Here is a 23,654-nt window from a genome sequence, read left to right as displayed (position 1 = left end):
AAATACGGAGTGTTGATGGAACTTCATGTAACAAATGGACCCTCCGCTTTTCTTTACACTAAATCCACGCTCTAGATTAATTTACTATGCAAGTGTCTATTTCTCATCCATTTTTTGTTCTCACCGTTCTCCCTTTACCAAAGGTTCAGTTTGCTCTGCTTTATCTCTCCTAGTCTTTCATTCTGTTTATATCTCATAATCTCTCTCCCTCTCTCTCCCTGTCTCTCGCTCTCCCTCTCAGCTGGCACCTCTGTTCGCTGAGCTTGCCAACGGATTTACCCAAATATACACTGATTTACAGTACGTCACAGAATTCCAGGAAACAGTACAATGTTTTCAGCAAATGGGCAATGTCTCTGTCCCTTACCTCACCACCAACATTTCCTTTAACCAACTGAAGCCCTGTCTTCAAAATACGTCAATCTACAAGGCAAGCTCACAATGCCACGCGCTGTGAGCTTGTAGATCTGGCCGTTTCGAACACCGGGTTTAAAGGGGTTAAATTAACTCCATGCCCCGGTATCTCAGTACACATAGCGGGTGTCAGCCCTACGTGAGGTCATACTTACAGGGATGATTTGCCCACACACTCCGATTGGCTCGTGTCTGGTGAATGTTAGGTACTCTCCATCTGTGGAGACACACACACACACACATGTTCAAACACAAAGACCGGCACACACACAAAGAAATAAATCAGGGCCATTATCGTTTTACGCTTAAAATGTTGGAAACTGATACTTGGATGTTGCATCAAGAGTGCAATCATTTCTTCAGTACCAATCGATGTTAGTTTCAAATTAAACGTGTTTTTCACAACATTCTCTGGAGAGATGAACTCGCACACACTACTCCAAACACAACACACCCAACAAGAGAAAGTGATGAGTGTGACATGGGAAGGAGGTGTCACCCAGTGGCTCATTCCTCTTGCATTACACAAGTAAAAAGTGGCACTTACTACAAAGAGGGTGTGTCATGCTTATTCATTGTCTACAGTGGTACTAAACACAATGTCACAATAGTCACTTTCATGAAGAGATACCGCAAAATGAACATAATGAAGAGTCATCATTAACCACATGAACCCTTGTTTTTTAGTGTCCCTATTCTGGGCATGTCATAATAAGTGAACATCTGGTTCAAAATAGCAGAAGCACAAACTCACAATGCGACACAAACCAACACAAAATGGACTGACGACGTAGTGCCCCACAGTCACAGAAGCTCTGCAACAAAATAGCAGTTTATTTATTTTTTATTTTTTTCGAAATAAGTGGAATACTCTGAATATGTATTGTGTGTACGGTATATCATGTTGTGTTTCATCAACTTATACCACTTAAACCCTATTCTTTCCCCAGGGGGTCCCCTTTACACCAAATCGAATATCGCTGGTTCGTGACACACGTTGTGAGCTTGTACAATTTTTGCCCAATGTTTGCCCCTTGTTTGCCTATGTTTTGCTTAATGTTTGCCTATTTTATTTGTTTGTCCAGAATAGGGATGCTATAAGACAGGGGTCTTCAACAGAGGGTCCGGGACCCCTAGGGGGTACTCGGAGATACTGCAGGCGGTCCGCAAAATCTTTGTGTGATATGGACTTATTTATTTTTTATTTTTACCCTAACCACTTGAACCCTAGCATTCCTATTCTGGGGGGAACATTAGCCGAAAATAGCAGTTCTACAAGCTCACAAAGCATCAGTAGTGCGTTGTGAGCTTGTAGATCAGCTATTTTTGGCAAAGATGTTTGGTGTAGAGCCGAGGGAGAAAAAAAAGAGCAGACCAAGTAGCGAGCCAAAGGTCAAGTTTACAAAGTATTGAGGGTTTACGTTGTTAAATGTCTGAAAACACACATTTAACATGAATCCAATATATGTAGTGGGGGGGTCCCTGCTTCATCTCTCTCTCAGCTAAGGGGTCCTTGGCCTGAAAACGTTGAAGACCCCTGCCATATATAGGGTTCACGTGGTTAAACAGTTAAATTAGCCAAGACAGAAAAAAAGAAGCACCCCACCCCCCATCCCAAGCTGAATGGCAGGCTTTTAGACTGCTCTGCGCTGGTGGCAGTCTACCTTAGGACAGCCATCATTAGTGTTCAGATTTATAACTGGCCTGGGAGCAGGCCTGTTTACCTTCTCAACCCTTCAAGCGTTCATCTCCAACAGCCCCCCCATAAAGAAGAAGCAGCCAGTCTGCCTGGTGGCTTCCATTTCATCAGTAGTCAAGAGCAAACCATCGTCTTATGTATATGATATTTACCAGGTCTGTTTAACGGTTAACGCATAACACAACTTCAAATTGATCAATACAACCGGTTAAACGAGTAATTTAATTTGTTATATTATGTATTTGAAAGGAGGGCTAATATTAGCTGAACACTGATTTAACACTGTATATTGTTAAATCATATGTGCAGAACTGTTACTTTCAAGGTTCAAATTCAAAAGTAGCAAATGTAGCAGATCTACAAGCTTCAAACGCATCGCGAGCTTGTGGATCTGCTACTTTTGCGCGATTCATTTACAAAAAACACTAAAAGTTAGAATATGGAGATGGCAGATTTCTGCCTGACAACAACGATATAGCCTATGATGTGTGAATCCTGTTATTTATTCTGCTGTTGCACAAAATAAACCTCCTTTCTTATGGAAAACAAAATTATTTGTACTGGTAATTTTCGTATGGTACTTCACAGCAGAGTTGTGCATTGCAAACAGAGCATTTTTCAAATCGGTTAACTCAGTGGTTCTCAACCTTTTTAGGCCACGACCCCCAAAATAATAATATTTTAACTGGGGACCCCCCACCTGACGAGCACTAAGAGTTGAGGCATTACATTTTGTATAACACGGTTCTATTGTGAAAATAGCAGATCTACATGCTCACAATGCCTCGCAACGCAAGGCGTTGTGAGCATGTAGATCGGCTGTTTTCACAATTTCTACCTCTAATATTTGACAATTTGGACAATGTTTAATTTGTCATTTCAGAGGTATTAAAAAGCCCTTAAATTGTCACTTTAGAAATGTGCAGATACCCGCTATACACTTAAACTTTATGTTGGTTTGTTTACTGTTGAGTGAGAAAACAATGTTGCACATTAAGTCAATCATCTAAGGACCCCCCAAAATAATTTGGGGACCCCCCTGGGGGTTCCGACCCACAGGTTGAGAACCACTGGGTTAACTAACCGTTAATTAACCGAGTTTCTATTAAACAATCACGAAGAGGGGAAAAAAACACTCAAAAAAGATGTGTGCCGTTGAGCTTACCCATTGGAATGGACGTGCCGTGGATCTTGTCTGCATATCCAGCAAAGTATCTGAGAGTCTTTATGGTTCCCTGGAGGTCGACAAACAGGGTGGGCAGGAAAGGTTTCCCACTGTCCAATGACTCTATGGTCTGAAGGGAGTGGAAGGGAGAGACACGGTTGGGAAATATTGTAATAGAACAAATCCTAATATAATCTCACTCCAAGCTCCGAGTGTTTTCCTCGTCTCGAGAGTGAAACATCATACTAAGATAACATCGGCCTACGCACTAGCCCTTAAGTTATGGCACTTGCGTTCCTTTTAAGTAACACAATAAAGTGGCTGAAATGATTTAATACCATCATAAACACATGAAAAAAGATCTTAACCGGCCCCACCACCACAAAAAGAAGGGGGCGATATTTTCTTTCATAGTCCATTACTTAAGAGTACAGATGTGGTCGGTGTTCACTGTTGCTGCTAGTAGTTAGGCTGTGTTCAGACCGGCAGCCCCATATCCAGATGTTTGCCTAAACAGCCTAAACAGCCAAAACAGTAAAAAAAAAAACACAAACCTATTTTTTGCCAAACAGATTTGAACCACTTTCCTACAGTAGACGTGGTTTGAAACGAAATTTGAGTCTAATTTCTAAAGACGTGCCTCAGTCTGGACACTTCAAGCACTGAAGCCAGATTTATACTTTGACGTACGACCAGTGTCTCTCGTCGGAAATACCTGATCTACGTCGTTATGCTGTTACACCACAGCAACCAACATGATATGTCCATGATTTATGAATACACACATCTGATCACTTGCGAATAATAATGTGTGAATCACAGGGTTGGGATCCATTAGGTTCCTAAACTATTCCCTCTTAATGGTCTGATTCATTAACGGTTCCCTTTAACAATATTTAAAAACAATCTATACCAGGGGTCTTCAACAGGGGGTCCGGGACCCCAAGGGCGTCCTCAGAGTTACTACAGGGGGTCTTCCAAATCTTCCAATCCTTTTTATCCACCTCTTTCCGCGGGAATTTACTGGTAGAATTTTTTGCACCACACTTCCGGTTAACAGCAGACATACAAGCTCACGTCGCGTCGCAGATGCAACCGTTGTGAGCTTGTAGATCACACTCGGCTGCGGTGCCGTAAGCTCCGTACAACTTCTGCGCAATGCACTATGGGATGTTGGAAAGTTGTGGATATTAACCACTTGAACCCTAGTGTCCACATTCTGAGAACTGTAGCCAAAAATAGCTGATCTACAAGCTCACAACACCTCGCGCTGCGAGGCGTTGTGAGCTTGTAGATCAGCTATTTTTGGCAAATAGGTTTGGTGTAGAGGGGGAAAAGAGCAGACTAAGTACAGAGTAAAAGGTCAAGTTTGTCAGGTAATGACGGCTCAAGTGGTTAAATATCTGAATCCAAAATACACTGATTGTGCTGTCAAACAATGGAACTATATGGAATCTAGGTTGTGGGGGTCCCTGCTTCATCTCTCTTTCAACTAAGGGCTCCTTGGCCTGAAAACATTGAAGACCCCTGATCTATATAATTTGGGCCAACTAAAAAGGATGAGAACCACTGGAATTGTATAGCAGACGTGAAGTCCACATAGCAGCTCTGAGTGACAGTGTAGATAAAGCCGGTTCTAGAAACGGTTTCCAAATGTGATGGAACCGATTCCGGATCCTCAGTTCCTCTGGTTCCGGATCCCAACCCTAGTGGACAGTTAGTCCTGAAGAGTGTATTTGAGAGACCGATGGCAAATGGGATCTGCCTGCTGTTTGAACTGAGCCTATTGTGTACTACTACTCACTGCTACTACTGATAGGCCTGTCACAATTATTACATAATCGTCTAATCGCAATTGTTTGGCATAATCGCAATTATTTTGTCATAATCGTCATAATCGTTTCCATGTTGAACAATGTTCACATATTTTCAACATTTTTGGAAATAAGACGATCTACAACGTGCCATGATGCGGCGCGTTGTGCGCTTGTAGATCGGCTATTTCCGATATCAACATTATTTTTTTTAAGTATAAAGTTGTCAAATATGTCAGACACAATTAAATCGTTAATCGCTATTATTTGAGTGACAATGAATTGTCATGTAAAATATCATAATCGTGACTGCCCTACTGCTAGCTAGACGCTGTCTCTCTCCAGCAGGTCTTTGGTGTACTATTCACTGCTATAGACACTGTCTCTCTCCCCAGGTATCTTGTGTACTACTCACTGCTAGATAGACACTGTCTCTCTCCACCAGGTATGTTGTGTACTACTCACTGCTAGATAGACACTGTCTCTCTCCACCAGGTCTTTGTGTACTATTCACTGCTATAGACACTGTCTCTCTCCCCAGGTATCTTGTGTACTACTCACTGCTAGATAGACACTGTCTCTCTCCAGCAGGTCTTTGGTGTACTACTCACTGCTAGGTAGACACTGTCTCTCTCCACCAGGTATCTTGTGTACTACTCACTGCTAGGTAGACACTGTCTCTCTCCACCAGGTCTGCCAGCTTGGACAGCAGTCTCCCCCGCTCCGAGGCGTCCATCCTCCTCCACACCGAGCCCAGGGTGAACGCCAGACGAGCCGCTTGCACCGCCTTGTCGACATCAGCCTGTAGCAGGAGACGTTTGAATGACATGATCATTATTATATCAGGAACATGTTCATGTCAACCACTCCCAAATATTGATATTGTTGCTGTCGGGCAGAAACCTCTTATCTCCATATTCGAACCTGTTTTCCACCATAAATTAACGCTCTACTTGATCGTACTACAGCATCACACAAAAGCATCAAAGGTAGGAGATCTACAAGCTCAAAATGTGGCATGAAGCGACGCATTTTGAGCTTGTACATCTGCTACAATCTCTCTACTCATCGCCTATATTTGAACAGGAAAAGGGACCCCTTGGAACCCTCTCAAGGGCACTTGGGGGGTCTCCGGACCATTTAGCTCTTCCTTCACACCTGGGGGGCGTCATATGCTCCGCGGGTGGGAACTAACACCCCCCCCCCCCCAATTGTCAAAGAAGACCAAAATGGCCGCCGTGGGAAGAGGGCTAATAAACAGGTGTTTCTCTGCAACCCTCGGACTAGAATGAAATCTGTCTCTATTCCAGATCTGTCATTACTATGTTTGTAGACCCCCCCCCCACACACACACACACACACACACACACACACAAAACAGTGGTTTTAAGATATTTTCTTTTTCTTTTTGTCATTGTAACCCTGAAGCCTGACAGTTTGCACTTGCGATGTGTTGTGAGCTTGTAGATTTGCTATTTTCTGCTATTTTGTACAGTAGATATGCTATTTTCAATGCACGACACCGGCACACCGACATTAGATTCATCACCAAGTGTATATCCTACATATATTCTTACCATAAAACAAGCAGTTCTGTTGAGGAGCAGGCGAATGGTCTTCTTCACAATGTCTATTTCTCATATTCTAATCTACTGTGCATGCAATGGGGACACTTGGCCCTCACACAAGTACAGTAATACAAGTATACACACACAACCCACCTCCCCCTTCTGCCTTTCCCCCCTTATTCCACCAGAGGTGCTGATTTAGGGAAAGACCAGACACACTGCCAGGACAACCAAACCACATTAGACTAAACTCATCCATACCGCGTTTGCTTTTCTTAATTTCTTGGACACAAACAGTTCACACGTGCATCGCACCAACGAGAGGGAACGGGTGCCAGAGGGTACGGCGGATTACTTAGAGAATGTGGAAAACAAGGGAGCGGTTTTTACCTTAGAGAACGTATCTGATTCTCATAACATATCGGCTCCGTCGGGTGGAAACCTCGTAAGTCCAGAAACTGTTCCTTTTCAGGATTCAAATGAAAAAGTAGCGAAAGCAGCCGATCTGCAAAGCTCACACCGCATTTTCGAGCATGTAGATCTGCTACTTTTGATGCTTTTGTGTGATCAAGTAGCCTAGGCAGTTTTTTTTTTGTAAAAACTAAAAAAGTTGGAATATGGATATAGGAGGTTTCTGCCCCGACAGCGACGATAATGGAGAGAAATGACTGTTTTTCATTTAAATAGTTTATGCAAAAAGTGTCTAAAATAAACAAAATACCTTGTCTGCTTCCTGGACCTCACAGATCTGCTCTCCGGTAGCGGGGTTCTGGACCGGGAACACCTTCCCACTGACAGAGTCGTGCCATTCGTTGTTGATGAAGATCTGCAGGGAGAGGAAGATAGTGCTCTTTGTCAGTGATGGGACAATACTCACATGTTTTACTTAAAGGAGCTATAGTCAACTTTTTCATTGTAGGTGTACATCCTAGTCTACAGACTAGGATGTAAACAAAGTACGGGCCCTGTAAATGTAAACAAAGGGCCAAAATGATTATTTTATCATTATTTTACGCTTTTTGTGGTCATTTTTTAATTGAAACACATATATGAAGCTTATTTTTTTATAAAATATTTTCGAAACATTCTTTTTATTTTAGCATCCGTTTTTCAAGAAAAAGTTGACTATAGCTCCTTTAAGTAATCAGTAATGCAATGTAGATGTACTCTGTTACAAGTAGAGGTCAAATTGTACTTGATAGAAGTACATAAGTATCAACATACATAATGCTTAAAGTATACCAAAAGTAAAAAGAACTCCTTTTGTAGAGGTAGAATGTCCAATTTCACAAATGTAAAATGTAGCAAAAATCTTTAAACTCTTTAATCTACAAGCTCACAATGCGCTGTATCGCGTCGCATTGTGAGCTTGTAGATCTGCTATTGTACTATTTGTACATACATTTCTTCGTTTTGATTGTCTTTATTTGACTCTTGCTTCGGCAATGTTTTTTCACACCAATAAAACTCTTTATTGAGTTGAATTGTAATAAGTAGTTTTCTGCTGATTTCTACAATATGGGGATCTACGTACTCTCTCTACTGGTAAATGCATGAGCAACCATCAGGGGGATTCTAGAACTAAACGGGAAGTAGCTCATTGAAGATTTCGAAATGACAACTGCTCTGACGGCAGGGTTGAAACGCAGAATCATCTCAATTATTTCCTCAACTCTGAGTGACATAATGACAACACCTAATACGCTGCAAGGAGAAAAGAACTACACTGAGGCCAAGTATAGATCCCTTGGCGGCCCCGGTCAACAATGTGTATAGGGTTTAAATGGTTTTAATATTCATGCTGGCGTGTAGTTTTTTCACTTGCAGTGTATTAGCTGTTGACATTATTTTCACTCACTCATTCTGCGTTTTCATCTGGAGGTCCCGGACACAACATATTTTTCAGATGGTGGGGTCGGCGGCCAAATACATATCAATTTGGGGGTCCATTAAACGTTAAAACGTTTGGGAACCAACTGAATTGTTTGAAAAATAACAACCAACCAGGCTTGGGCCTTGGGCCTCCTCCCTGCCCAGTAGGCCTACCTCTTGCCCTGGTCTTGTGTAAGAGAGGGATATGAGGAGGGAATCTTTGGGAAATCTGGACAGAGATTCCTGCCTGTCCAGCATGGCTCTCTGGGGAGTGCTCCACCATCCAGACAAAAGGGGTGGGGGGGCAGATAAATCCCTATCAGACACCAGACACCCCCCTCTCCCTCGCCCCTTCCCCTCAAGCACAGACACACGTTTCACAACATCTCTGCTCGTTTACGAGATCATAAAACACGTGCTGCACTTGGTCTCTGTGATGCGTTAAAGCAAGCCTCCCGTTAAACAACCGCCCAGGATTTCCAAAAACAGGGAACATAGTCAAAAGATCTAATAGGGCAACAAAAGAAAAATAAATGTTTAGACAAATAACAAAGGAAAAAACACGGTGGGAATTGTGGTGGAGCGGCTGTTTACAGAGAGATGCTTTCCAACAATGAGTCCATCGCAAGGTTTTCACTGCAGAAAGGCCCACGCAAGATCAACATGACCACAAGGTGTGGCTTTGGAAATTGAGAGGATAACTTACGTAAGAAGTGAGTAAATTATAAACTGTGGTGGAAGAAGTATATACAAAAACTCAGATTTTAGATTTACTTTAGCAAAAGTGGCAATACCACAATGTAGCAATACTGTCTGTTACAAAGTTTTTTAATTTGAGGGAAAAGTACAATCAAAATACTTTAACTACCAAAGGTAAAAGTAAGATATTTTCCTCTTTGATCATGTAGTCGAGTAAAAAAAAAGACAAGTACAATAAAAGTACCTCAAAATTGTACTGAAGTACATAGTGCTTGAGTGAACGTACTTGGTTACTTTCCAGTGCTGGTTATAAAACATGTTTAGGTCCATTAGTGGGGGGCTACTCACACACTGTTGTTAATGGCTGTCAGTCTGCGTGATACATGGAGTGCAAGGAGAACATCCACTGGCACAAATCCTTCTGTGTATACACACGCTCTTACCGTCCTCTTCTACTTGAGAGGAGCTAGCCATACGCCCGGCACAAACCTTTGAGAGACAGGGTTCAAGTGTTCCACTGGCCTAGGCCTCACTAACTCCGCCACCATGTTTACCTACATAAACTTACAGGCTTAAGTACTATTTAATTGGCTGTAAACTGTTAGGAGTGTTTACTTTAACCACTTGAAACCCAGTGTCTCTTGTAGTGAGGAGGGGGCGAAGATTCAGCCAAAATAGCCGATCTACACGCTTGTTGCGACGTGATCGTCCATTTTCGAGGAGGAGATTTGGTGTAGAAGGGGAATACCTGCGGACCATGTATAGAGAGAGTCTTGGGGGAGACCGGTCAACTAAGTAACTAAGTGTTAGTCTAAGTCATCGTTGTCGCTGTAGAAACCTCTTATCTCCATATTCTGTCCGCCCCCCGTAAATGAACACCCAACTTGATCATACTATTACTACAGCGTCACACAAAAGCATCAAAAGTAGCAGATCCATAAGCTCCATAAGCTCCAAACTCGGCACAAAGTGAGTCAATGGGTTTTGTGCTTGTAGATCTGCTACTTTAACAGTTTTGGACATAATGAGGTTTCCAACCGACAGAGACTATAGGGTTGAAGTGTATTTTAATGAAGGCATGAAATAGGAGCGCAGCTTCCAACTCTCAGCACACACAGGAACATGAATAACTCACACGAAAAAAAAACCCATCTCAGGGTGTTTGGTATCTGCACGTACCACTCCACACACGCACGCACGCACGCACGCACGCACGCACGCACGCACGCACGCACGCACAGACACACACACACACACACAACGTATTATACTAAAGACTCATTCCTCTCTCTATTCATCTGCACGTTTACCCCCCTATCTGGACTGACAATAAGATAGACACAGAACCACAGTGGGTTTCTCCTCTTCTCTCACCCGGGCCCATAGTGTTCTCATGGCGCCTTCCTTCCACCAGAGGCCCTATATACCTTTAATCTGCCTCTCATTAAGGGCACTTCATAAAATTGTCAGTAACGATAAGGAGCAAAGAGGGCTCCCGCTAACAAAAACAGAAAGCCCTGTAGAGCACAGAATTAGTTTTTTTAAAATTTATAGAGGCCACTGTTAGTGGAACGCCCCTAAATCACGAGGGTGTCCTCTGACAGGCTCAACTAGTGCTGGGCAAGAATGCAGGAGCCGTGGGTTAGCTTCAGGCACATAGACACCAAAGGGGGCTTGAGCCCCTGCTCTTTTATCCATCTGTAAAAAGTGCCCTCTCCAGACCATGAATGCAGTTTTTACTATGGTGAGAGAAATGCAAATGCCCTCCTCTTTCCATGCCATACCTGAAGGCAGCATTCAAGAGAATTGCCTTGTCCAAACTCTCCTGAACTTGAATGCAGCATCTTATGTTGAAAGAATTGCACTCTCTGTCTCTGTGTAGAAATCCATGCCGTTACGCCACATCTCCAGTATTCACTTGATTATGCTTATGCTTAGTTTAGTGTGGTATCAAGTACCGAAAATAGCCGACCTCCAAGCTCACAACATGTGAGCATGGAGGTCGGCTATTTTCAATATTTTCACCAAAGGCCCTTTTAAAAATGTAAGCCCCTGCCTCTCGTAACATTCTCTGCACGTCTCTGGTTAGCTTTATGCACGGTGTAACCCCTCTCCACACAAGGCCCTGCTAAAAGGAGACAGGGCTGAAGGAGCACGGAGGAGAACACTGCATGGAGACCAGGGCCGCCACCTAAATCATGGCCTAGAAAAGGACAACCGTCAGGCCCTGCCTGTTTGTGCTCGACCCTCTCACGGGGCTCGGGCGCTGTTGGACTTTTGTCTCGTTTCCATTGAGCGACTTGATTAAGATGACACGGCTGCGTGATAAATCAAACTCTCAAGGTTTTTCTTAAAATTGCTTTTAGGTTCATTTGGGAAGAGAGAGAGAGGAGGGGGGGCACAGGGATGAAAAACTAAGTGCAAAAGTGCACATTTTCAGATGATAAATGGTGTTCTTTTTTTCCCCCTTGGCCGTTCCCAGCGGGGGCTGTTACTAACCGCCTCACATGTTGGGTTTCATGTTGGCTGAAAAATCATTATCATGTAGGCCTAACACTTCTAACGAGAACGTTGGTACCCCATGAGTAGACAATAACATCTGAATAAATAAGCTGTTTCCTAGGTTTTTCAGATGCTGCACATGAGACACTTGAAATCATTATGAACTGGCAACTAGAAAATGTTTTAACCCATCAAAACATGATGCCAATTCTACAAATGCCTTATATATCATAGTTTTCAAACTTTTTCGTTTAAAGGACCCCCAAAATAATATGTATTTGGCCGCGGACCCCCACCTTCCATTCGGAAACCCCCTAAACATGTCCATCACATCATGGCAGAGAGAACCTGTTTTGGCAGATGAGGTGTGCGTGCGTGCGTGCGTGCGTGCGTGCGTGCGTGCGTGTGTGTAGACGTGATTTCAGGTGGTGGAGGTAAATGTGTGTACATTTTTGCAGTCACTTTTAGAAATGTTTCAAATCATGTACAAATAATAACCACATTGCTTACTTCTTAGTCAGTTATTATTCAGTAGTAATATAATTAGGTTTGAGTTGCAGTGGGTTATTGTGCTGCATTGTGTTATGTGTGTTGTTCATTCAACAAAAGTTATTGTAACCTGTATTGCAATTATAATGTGTCTATAATGACATCATAATAAAACATTGACCTTAGTACATTACCATAGTAGTGCAGGCTGTAGTAAAAACGAACATAGAAATGAAAAAGAAGTACATTTCCCATCTTAAGCGAATTAGTTGTGACAAGTTTATTCAGTGATTTTTCACAGCAAAATGCACATGGAAGTAATGGCTGTGTAGAGTATGCCAGAATGCTGCAGCAAAACATCTGTTTGGCTGCTAACATCTTCTCACGGCTCACATGCTAACGGCTTAAGGAATATATAATGGTACTCAGCTCATGGCTTCTTTGGAATGGGTTGCATTATACTTTACTATAGAACACTATATATTCTCTCTCCTCTCTCTGCCTCTCTCTCTCTCTCTCTCTCTCTCTCTCTCTCTCTCATAACATTCAGTTTTTGTGTTTTACATAAATTCACTCCCTTATAAAAAGCAAAAGCCGCTGATCTGATTGAAACATAGAACAAAGTGACACTTTTCAAGCTTGTAGATCTGCTGTTTAAGCTATTTTTTGTTTTTACTCCTGAAGAGTAACAGTTTTGGACATAATATGGTGCGTGCGTGCGTGCGTGCGTGCGTGCGTGCGTGAGTGTGTGTGCGTGTGTGTGTGTGTGTGAGTGAATGTGCATTATGTTGGATGTTACACAACACACCCAAAGATTCCACACGCACGAGTCAGTCAGAATTCTAACGGTGGGCACCTGCAACCTTTACCATGTCTGTCCAGGAAGTTTCATATCCTCTCCTATCTATTTCCTCTGTGTGTTTCATTTATATAATAATTACTACTGTTACCAGAGAGCATGTGAAACTGGAGACCAGCTGCTAGGGTCCCCGTCCCCCCCAAACCCACCTCACACCCCTCCACGCATGTCTGACTCTGCAGAGCCTTTATCGTCGCTGTCCGGTGGAAACCTAGTATGTCCCAAGACTGTATCAGGAAATTTATAAAAAATATTAATAATCTGTGTTCCAATAGATCGTATACTATTTAGTCACACATAGCTCTTGTTCATACTTTTCATTGGTTAAATGTTTATAAACACCCCACACATAGGCTATACACTTAAACCACTTCCACTTGAAAAATTATACTGATAAATAAATAGCTAAAGAATTGCAGATCTACGAACTCACGGCACGTTGTGTCGCGACACGTTGTGTGAGCTTGTAGATCGGCAGTTGTTTTTGCTACTTTTGTGTGACACTGTTTAGTATAGTTTATTAGATAGTAGAGATTAGATTTTCGCATTGGCTATTCAAAAACAGCAGAAAGTTACCTACTTCCCACAAGCCTAAGAGCTTGTTTTTGTTGTTAGTCTTGAAAGAGTGAGAACTAACTATAGCTAAAGTCATTTGTAGAATCGGCCTCAGAGCACTAAAAAGTTGAAATGTGGAGGAGATACGAGGTTTCTGGCCCCCGGACGGCGGCGTTATGTTTTTCATTCACACACCCAGACAATGCCACCCCTGCACTCCTGGCGCTTGGCAAGGGGCTGACCTCCGCTGTCACCCAGTGGAAAACGTCTTTGTCACGTCTGTGTGTGGGCAAATGGTGAGAGAGTTGTTCCCTCTTGTTCCGGAGTGATGTGAAAACAAAACTTTGATGCAAAGAGGGCGATCAGAAATAACCTCTCTCCACTGTGCGCCCCGGCCCGGCGCTCAAGATCGAAAAGGCAGGCTGTTGCATGTCATTAGAGTGCCCAGTTGAGGTGCCTTTTTATAAACAGTAGCCCGTCTTATGTGATGCTAATGTGTCAATGGCGTTTCAGTCAAACAAAGTGCTATTACTGCTCATTGGTCAGGTTTTCTTTCTATTTCTTTTTTTTCTCCAGCTGAGCAGCCTGTATTTTATATGCCTAAAAAGAAGGGGGAACTTAAAGGGGAAAACCACCCATTTTCAATATTGAACTATGTCATTAATATGCCTTAGAGGAGTTGTGTGGAAATAAAAATAAAAAGGTTCCTCCCCTTCTGTGTTGCCTATAGAACAGGAGGATTGATTTTGGGGTTTGTATTGCAAACCACACCAGTGTGATGTCATCACGGTGTGAAAATCAATCAGTTGCAAGTTGCAACACAGAAGGGGGGGGGGGGACTTTTTTTTTCTCCTCTCAGGTATATTAATGACATAGTTCAATGTTGAAAATGGGTGGTTTTCCCCTTTAACCACACAAATCCTAGCATCCCTATCCTGGGCATAATGTCCTTGTAGGCCAACATTCAGAGGTAATAGGAAAACGTTACCACACAAATATTCACCTTGTGGTGTGTTGTGAGCTTGTAGATCAGCTGCGGGAAGAAAGGCACGAGCGACAACTTATATAGGGATTAAGTGGTTACTTTCGACTTAGGTCCTCATCTGTGTGGAAGTTAAGAACGTGGGCAGTCAACAAGTGACATAATTCTGCATAACACCCTCCCTTCTCCCTCCAACTCACTTCCCATCTATTCGTATTGCTTTGCACTTTTCCAGTCATTCTGAATCAAGCAGAGAACAAGAACACTAGAACGTCACCTCTCAATTAGCAATCCAGTGATACAGCATTATTATTATATGATACAGATGTTATTTATTAAAGATTGGACATGGATAAAGAGCATGGTCCCCCGAATGTTAAGTTAATGGAATGCACAGTAATGAAAATCTAATTACAAAGATATCAACCCTCGCTCAAAGACAAACTATAGGCAACAGTCAAACTTGTTGACAACTTGACATGAATGCACCAATGGGTGAAACTGATATGCATATGGATTTAATGTTTAGGCTGTGGTAGTTTGTAAGTTTGTAAGTCATTCTGTGCTATAGCATTTTTATTTATTTTGTATCTTTTTCAAGGAATTAATTTATTGTGGGTCTTTTTTAGTGTGAGCAAATCTATGCCGCAAAATCTTTATTGTCCATTTATCCATTTTCAACAAAAGAATGTAACCAAATGGACCAGTCAGGGTCCCCAAACGTGCACCTCAAAGTTTTGGTGCCAATAATAAGTAAACACCTAGAAGAGCTTCTGCTGTGCCTGCTGTGTTTCGGGGGTCTCGCTGGGGGGGGGGGGGGGGGGGTGGATGGGCCCTTTTTCAGATGGATTTATGGAGCCAAGTGTTTTTCATAATGTCACCATAAGGATTTACACGTTGATGTCAAGTGGGGGCTGAAGAGCCACGGTATGGAGAGTTAACAGGGGCAACCTCCCCTGTCACCTCCCTGTCACCGCTCTTCCCTGCACAGTGATTAAGAGACAGGGGACAACGATGCTGACGCGTCTCTACAAGGACGATAATTTACACTTGACCCGCACCAAACTGCCTTTTCACACCGACCGACATGTTCATGGCTGGCGCACACTTAGGCCTAAAATTTACACTCCAGCGTCGCTTTGCCGGCCATTATGGCTGTTCTTCAAGCTTAATGACGTGTCGTTTAGCTTGAAGATCTGTTGTTTTTAGGCAAATCGACACCGCCGGGTGCGATTGGCGTACGAATTGTGCTTTTACTCTGTCACAATCACAAAGATGTGTGTGTTTTACAGAAGATATGCGAGAGACGGGGAGGTTGTGTAAGCGAAGGCGAGCTTAAAGAGAGAGGGGGGGATTGAGAGAGGGAGAGAGAGAGAGACAGAGTGAGAGAGAGAGAGGGGGGAAGAGAGAGAGGGATAGAGGGAGGGATAGAGGGAGGGGGGGATAGCAGGAGGGAGGAAGGGAGGGAAGCAGGAGAGGAAAATGAGCGAGGGAAACGGGTGAGAAAGAAGAAGGGAACACTAGCTGTGCTTGTTGTGATAAATCATTTGGTTGCACAGTATCCTCTAACTTTGGCTCCGTTTGATGTTGATCGCAGTAAGATGGTGGTTTTGAAGTGAAAAACTCCAGAACTGCAGGTCAATCTCTGGCAAGGCAGGGCCACTGACCCACACGGTGAGACGGGGCCATAATTTACACCCTGGCGGACAGCAGCCCCCAACCTCCCATCTGTACTATCTCAATCAGTGACAGATTGATGGGGCCTCTTATTCATCCGAACTGACTGGGGCTTCTCTTCATAGATTACTTTACAAAAACTTCTTGTCTACAATGGACAGGTCTCCACATAGGCGCCTATGGCGAAAATGCACTAATGCCAACACGTGCAAACCAACAAAGAAAATTTACAACCGTTGATTAGACTAAAGCACATGAGCCCTATAGCGGCCCTATCCTGGGGCCAGTGTTGATTTCGTCGACTAAAACTATGACGAAAAATGTTTCTCGACTGTTTTTTTCATTGACGAAAACTAAATAAAAACTACCGTAAATAAAAACTAAACTGTGATGACTAAAACTAAGACTAAATATTGACTATTTTGTCAACAAAATAAAAACTAGACTAAAACATTATTGAGGGACTAATGGAGAAGAGAGTCATTTTATGTTTGGTTGCACTCAGCTGTTGCGTGCTGAAAATAGCAGATCTACAAGCGCTGCGACGCATTGTGAGCTTGTAGATCGGCTATTTTCAGCACGCAACCAAGTGTAAAATCATTACGATGCCACCAAGGCCTGCCAAAATACATTTTAGTTGACTAAATCAACTGTAGATTTAGTCACCTAAAATCTTATGATATTTAGACTAAAACTAAAAATTAGACTAAAACTAAAACTTTGCAGGTGACTAAATTATGACTAAAACTAAATTACATTTTATTCAAAAGACTATGACTAAAATGAAATCAAAATGTGCTGTCAAAAACAACACTGCCTGGGGCTAACATTCTGCGAAATAAACACAAACAGCATATTTACGAGCAGACCTTACGTCGTGGCGAGGCACGTTTAGATCAGATATTTTCAGCAAAGAGATTTTAGTGTACAGGGACAAAAGGAGGAGGGCTAGTATAGACAACTGGGGGACCCTGTTAAGAAATGATTACCATTACATAGTTGAATAGTATTAAATTACAAACTACATTCTACACATGTAAGCAAACACATGCATCAGTGTGATCCCAACTACCATCATGCCACAGTGAGTGGGTCCAGTTTAACATTAACTTCTAAGAATGTTGCTTCTGTTCTAGTCCTTTAGTGAGTGACTGATAAAAAAATGCTACTGTATTATATAAAATACGGCAGTTACAAACCTAGCCGACAACTTGGAAATAGGCCTATACTTTATTTACAACACAACCAGCTTTTTTATAGACTGTTCTTTTTTTACAGACAGTCTTTCAGAGCAAAAGTAAACGATCCGGAGGTGTGCTTTTCTCCAATCCTGTAAGATTTATCCCTCCGGGTGTTAAGTTTAACAACTCATCATTGAATGGTGTGACAAACCACCACCAGGGCCATGGGCAGCCACCACAGTAAAGGCTGGAGAAGGCTTCCTCTGTTTGTGTTAATTACCCATAAAGCATAGTTACTCTTTAGCCTTTCTCTACTTCATCACAAGTGAAAAACATCAATAAATAGCCATCAGGGTTTTCTAATTTATGGCTTCCTTAGTGGTACTATCAGCCCAGCAGACAGATAGCTCACACAGGCTGACTCCTTTCACCTGTAGCCACTCAAACACAGTTTAACCACTTAAACCCATATGGTTGAACGGAGTCCCTCTGGGCTCTACACCAGTGTCTTTTACGTTTACCGTCATTGTGCGGAAAGCTTTCGCTGAAAATAGCAGAACAACGCTTGTCAATCTGCTATTTTCAGCGAAAGCTTTCCCCGCATTACGGATGCTATGGTTTAAGTGGTTAAAACCCCGGGTTTAGGCCTGAGTTATACTTAGTTGCTGGTGGGTGCTGTGCACAAAATATAGCAGATCTACAAGCTCAGAACGCATCAAAGCATGACGCATTGTAGAGCTTGGAGATCTGCTATTTCTTGGTATGTGACACCTAACAGCAGCTAAGTATAAACCAAGCTTTAAGGCTGCTAGAAATAATAGTAACACGGGGGTATAGGAGACAGTCTTTGCTGACATGGGAAGTGTGGCTTTTTTCCAATTCTAAAGTGCCCAACGATAATGAATAACATTACACAGTCATATCCTCTTGTGTTTCATTTAATGTTGAGTGCAAAGAATTGACCTTTGTACCCAGGTCACGGGTCAATATTTTACACTAGCTGAATTAGTACTAGGTAATTCATACATTGGTAATTCCTGGTAATGTTATTCAATATCGTTGGTTGCTTTAGACTTGGAAAAAAGGCCCACAACCCCATTACGCATTGCATGATGCACACGATCACTCCGCAAAGAAGATGACTTTTAACTGACAATCGCACCAAACTGTTTCGATAAGACAAGTTCACGGCTGGGGGAACAGTTCACCGCACGGTGAGAGGGACCAAGGGGCATTTTTACACTACTGCAATAACACTACTTTATCTCACCTCTGCATCTGTTACCGAAGTAAACCTGTTAAGTAATGATCGCAGCCTGTATCTATATCTGCGTTGATATTTTCATGGCCACTCGAGTCACGACCTTTGTGTTGCAAAATATAAAGAAAAGGTGACATAGTGCATAACCAATGCAGTCATAGACTAACCCATATCGTCATAGATAAGATGTGTTATATCGTCTCTGTCGGGTGGAAACCTCATTATGTCCAAAACTGTTACTTTTCAGGATTCAAATTCAAAAACAGCAAAAGTAGCAGATCTACAAGCTTGTAGACCTGCTACTTTGTGTGATGCTTTTGTGTGAAGCTGTAGTATGATCAAGTAGGACGTTAATTTACGAAAAAACACAAAAAGTTAGAATGTGGAGATAAGAGGTTTCTGTAAAAAAAAAAAAAAAGCTATAGGCAAGAAAGGCCCCCGTCCACAAGCCCTAGTGGGTTGGAGGAGCTCAGATAAAACCGCTGTTCCATGTTTCCCTTAGCAGGCAGTGGGGTGGAGAGAACAGGAACAGGGTGTGAGGGGAGCCCGCGCTAGGGGTGCCCATAAATCAGGGCCCTCCTGCCCCCTACGTCCACCAAACCTACTGGGACTGGATGATCCAAATTCCTGGGGGTTAATTCACCAAGTCGCACTCTAAATTTTCCCCCATACACCTTTGAGTCTGATCCTTTAGACAACATTTTTGGACGTTATGAAAGCAAACGGAAAGCTTTGAGTGGCACATCAAGTATTCATGTCCAACCCTTAACATAATCCACTGTATTTCCCGTTACGCTTTACAGCGCCCCAGCAATGTGCCCTTTGCACTTAAAACGTAGAGATTTGTGAATGAAGTTATGCTACGCTATCATGATTTAACTGTCATCTAAAACTGCCCTTTACTCTTCACAATCATAAAAGCATTTGTTCTGCAGTGAGAGATCAAGTCTCGGTTGGACCAGGACGCCGTTATATCTCTGACTGTTTAGGATGAGTATAACTCTTCCCAGCCAACTTCACTTCAGCGACTGTAAAACACTGCCAGAATCCAAGCAGTACAGTCATCTAATAGCAATACATCCATTCAATGCTGGGCCTATCAGAAAATATTTTATACACAAACAGCTAATCAGCATGCTCTCATGTCATACCCCAAACGTAATTTACAGAGTTGGCTTAACATAGCCTACATAAAGGCCCAAAGAGTCTGTAAAACGCAAAACAAGTCTATCAAGAGATTTCACAGAGATGTTTTTTACGGGTGATAAAGGGACTGCAAAATCTGTTTTCAACAGTCTCCATGTAGCCTATATATATATGTGTTGGCTGGTTCATAAGTTAGGGGTCATATGAAACACACAAAGGCTCTTTTGGTTCTACAGTAAATTGTTAACAAGATAAGTTCATTAGCGCTTTAAATTACACTAGAGTACAGTGAGAGGAATTTAATTATTGGGACTGTAGTCTCATATGAGATGTTGGTCTGCAATATGGAAAACACTATTATTTTCCTTGACCCTGTTGAAGACCCAAGTGTCGAAACGCGTTGGTCCTTCTATGTTTGCCTTGCACGGCAATAAATGTTTTTTTCACCTGAAGAAAGAGTGCCTCAGTACTTTTCTCCCCACATAGTCTGCATCACCACAAGCAGAACTATCACTTTGCCTTTTCCACTTTGAAAGAAAGATTTAGAAAGAGAAATTGTCTGTGAAGGAGAAAACATAATATGTTCACACAGTAAAAATGTGTTCATTTGTGACTCTGAGCGAGTAAACATAACCAAATGGACCTGTACGGGTCCATTTGGTTACATTTGTACGCGCTCAGATGTTAAATTAGCACAGAGGCTTTGAAAGTGTAATATTTGCATTACTAAAGCCCTCATCCAGCTGTTTCTGAATCCCCTCTCTCTCCCACCCACACACTTCCGAGGAGGCAGAGTAGACCGATCCAAAAATCACTCTGATAGTGGATTTCCATCAACAACATGAACATTTAAACTTAAAGGAGTAGTTTACCCCAAAAATGACTTATTTCCTATCAATTACACACCACATGAAGCCTTCAATTATGTTTTTTCTTTTCGCATTACTAAGCCAATAATTCGTATTCGTAGCCAATAATAATGACCGGGTGGCTGTTCAGTAGGAGACTCAAGTCTCAACTCATCTCCTACCGGAAACTCCGCCGCGCATCAAATGATTGGCTTCGGAATGTGACAAAAAACTAAAATTCTCTGTGAATTCAAGGTTTCGTAGGATGTGTAACTGATAGGAAATACGTTTTTTTTTTCTTCGGTGAACTACTCCTTTAATGTCTGTGCTATGGGACCATGTTTTATAAGGCTACGATGTGGCTATAATAGATTTTGTAACATGCTATGTATGATATATTGTCATTTTATAATGAGATAAGGCAACTGGTGAAACTGCAGGAGTCCATAGATTACAAAACCATCCTGAATGCAGACTGTGTTTACGTAATGCTTTTTCGTCTTTTCTTTTTTTTTTAAGATGGAACACAATTATGAGCATTTTAAATTGATTGATTGATTGATTGATTGATTGATTGATTGATTGATGGCAACATTTTTCCTTATAATCCCATTTAAACTAAATATTATACTCTACAGTAAAAAGTCAAATTAAAACTGACAAAAGGTACTGTAGATCGAGCAGTTGATGTTCACCTTAACACTGCATGTGGTTTGACCTAACATCACTTTGTTTGTAAAGAATTATGTCAGTCCAAATTCTATAAAATCTTTTTTTTCTCCTTCATTTGCCAAAAATAGTGATTTTTTTAACAAAGTGAATATGGATTACTGCCCATGGATCCTCTTATAATCTCTGAGATATGGAGCCAATGTTTTCATTGTCAACAGAGTGGAAAACTGACACTGCTCATTATATCACCAAGAAACTACTTTGTGATTAAAACCATATTCCTCTTAGTCACGACACACACAATCATGACACACCCTATGAATAGCAAATTAAGCTAAAAATAAATAAATAAAATAGGCCTAAGGTTGCTGAGTCTGACACACACCGTTATTTTTAATGTTAAATCAGTGTGCAAAAAGTGTATCCAAAACACTTTCAACCTGGCGCCCACATCTTGGGCACGTCATTATGGACGTTTTTTCTTTCCCTTTTTATATATTTAAAAAAGAAAAGAAAAAAAAGGGAAAAAAAGGAGAAGATCTATAACGCTCACAACGCTTCAAGATGCAACGCGTTGTGGGCTTACAGATCTGCTATTTTCCACTATTTTTTTTTTAATATGGCTTTTGCTATGGACAAGGCTGATTTTTTTCACCAACTGCCAATAGAGATAATATTCATTTCCAACAGCTTAAAAACTATATAGGCAGGCCTACAATGTTGAAGATCTTTATACTGTAAATCGATAGACTTCATCTATTCCTAAAAGTCACGCAAAGCCAAACTTTTAAGCATTCAGAGGCCAGCTATAAGCCGATGCCCGATGGAAAATATCTGAGATACGATTCTAAACGAAAACAGCCGACAGCTCATTTTGTCACTAAAGCCTACAGGTAGGCTACACGGCTACACGCTGCTAAAAAACACCAACATACCACAGTTTATCACCTGTGCGTAAAGCGGCGCACCGGCTTTACGCTTTCAACAACCATGGACACATCAAACTTTTTTTTCTTTCTTTCCTTTTTCTTTTTCTTTAGGCTACGAGTTCAAAATATGTCGATCGACACATTGGAAACGTGTTTGTTCGAACTTAGCCTATCACAGATTCAAAGCAAATGGATCAGTTCCCAAAAAGTGCATGTGGTCCGCAGTGATCCTCTCCAAATGGACCATGGCAGGTCTGTAACTCTGACTCTTCAGAGTGTAGTCTACAAATGGAACCAGAGTCATCTACCCCAAGAGTTATGGATTGGGAGCTCCTTTGAAAATTACAACATAAAAAAGTTTGAGAACCACTGCTTCTGAAGAAGTAAAACACAGTTTCCCAAACAGTGGGTCGGGATCCATTTGTGGGTCGCAGACAGATTTGTATGGGTCCCTTTGTTTTTTGTTTCCTACATTTAGTTTTTTAATTATTATTAGGCCTATTCAAAAATATTTTCAAAAAACATCCCCAAAAAAGCTATTTTTTTCATGAATCAAATACAAAATTCTATATTTTCCCCCCAGTAATTTCATGAAGAAATCAAAGAGAAATCAAAGAAATTCCATAAATTAGAACACAAATGTTTAAGAAGTTTAGTGAAAACAGCCGATCTGCTGTTTTTTCACTGTTTAGGTCCCGGGGAACCACTGTTATCAAAACGTACCTTGGTGTACTTGATCTCGGCGTCGGGCACCGGCTGGGGCATCAGCTGGAGCTGGGCCATGAGCGCAGCGGGGTCGCTCTTCACTCCAGCGGGGATCTCTATTTTACTGGAAGTCATAATGCTACAGGTCTGTCTGTCTGTCTGTCTGTCGTGGATGATCAGTGCGTCTTTTTTGCAAGTGGCGTCTTCGCTTTTTTTTCCTCCCCTCCCTTCAACAATTTTTCTCTGATTAGGACTTTGGATCCCTTCCTGGGGTTTATAACCAGGTGTCAACCGCGGTGCATTTTTATTGGTGTAAAAGAAAAGGGCCGTCCCTCTTTGAAAATTAAATCCCCACATTTACATAAAGTTCCTCTTCTCTCTCTCTCTCCCTCTCTCTGTGTCAGCCATGCGTATTGAGGAGGAGAAATCCATCTATAGCCCACCCCCTCCCGCCGACAGAGGAAAGCGTTCTACTTTCACTTCAGCTACCAAAAGGGAACATTTATAGATAGATACAGCAGCAGCAGGCCTACTATACCCAATTTAAACAATCCTGACAGATTTCTTGTCTTTATGCTTTTAGTTGACCTTGTATCAGAGTCCTGTACCCTTTCCTA

At 42.0% G+C, this 23,654-nt stretch overlaps 1 protein-coding gene across 1 annotated transcript in view; it reads right to left on the bottom strand.

Annotated features, from left to right (window-relative positions):
- Positions 1–23,245, bottom strand: part of aldh1a2 (aldehyde dehydrogenase 1 family, member A2) — a 35,806-nt gene extending 12,561 nt beyond the window's left edge. Inside the window, exons 1-5 of the mRNA XM_080729838.1 lie at positions 23,056–23,245; positions 7,382–7,486; positions 5,754–5,894; positions 3,279–3,408; positions 570–631 (exon numbers count right to left, since the gene is read on the bottom strand). Of these exons, the coding sequence (XP_080585964.1) occupies positions 570–631; positions 3,279–3,408; positions 5,754–5,894; positions 7,382–7,486; positions 23,056–23,172 (555 nt within the window). The 5' untranslated portion in view covers positions 23,173–23,245. The remainder of the gene's footprint in view (positions 1–569; positions 632–3,278; positions 3,409–5,753; positions 5,895–7,381; positions 7,487–23,055) is intronic.
- Between the last annotated feature and the right edge of the window lie 409 nt (positions 23,246–23,654).

This window comes from Nannobrachium achirus, assembly GCF_963921795.1.
Source record: "Nannobrachium achirus genome assembly, chromosome: 7".
Classification (NCBI taxonomy): Eukaryota; Metazoa; Chordata; class Actinopteri; order Myctophiformes; family Myctophidae; genus Nannobrachium; species Nannobrachium achirus.
The sequence above is the reverse complement of the archived record's forward strand: the minus strand, read 5'-3'. Positions and strand labels throughout refer to the sequence as shown.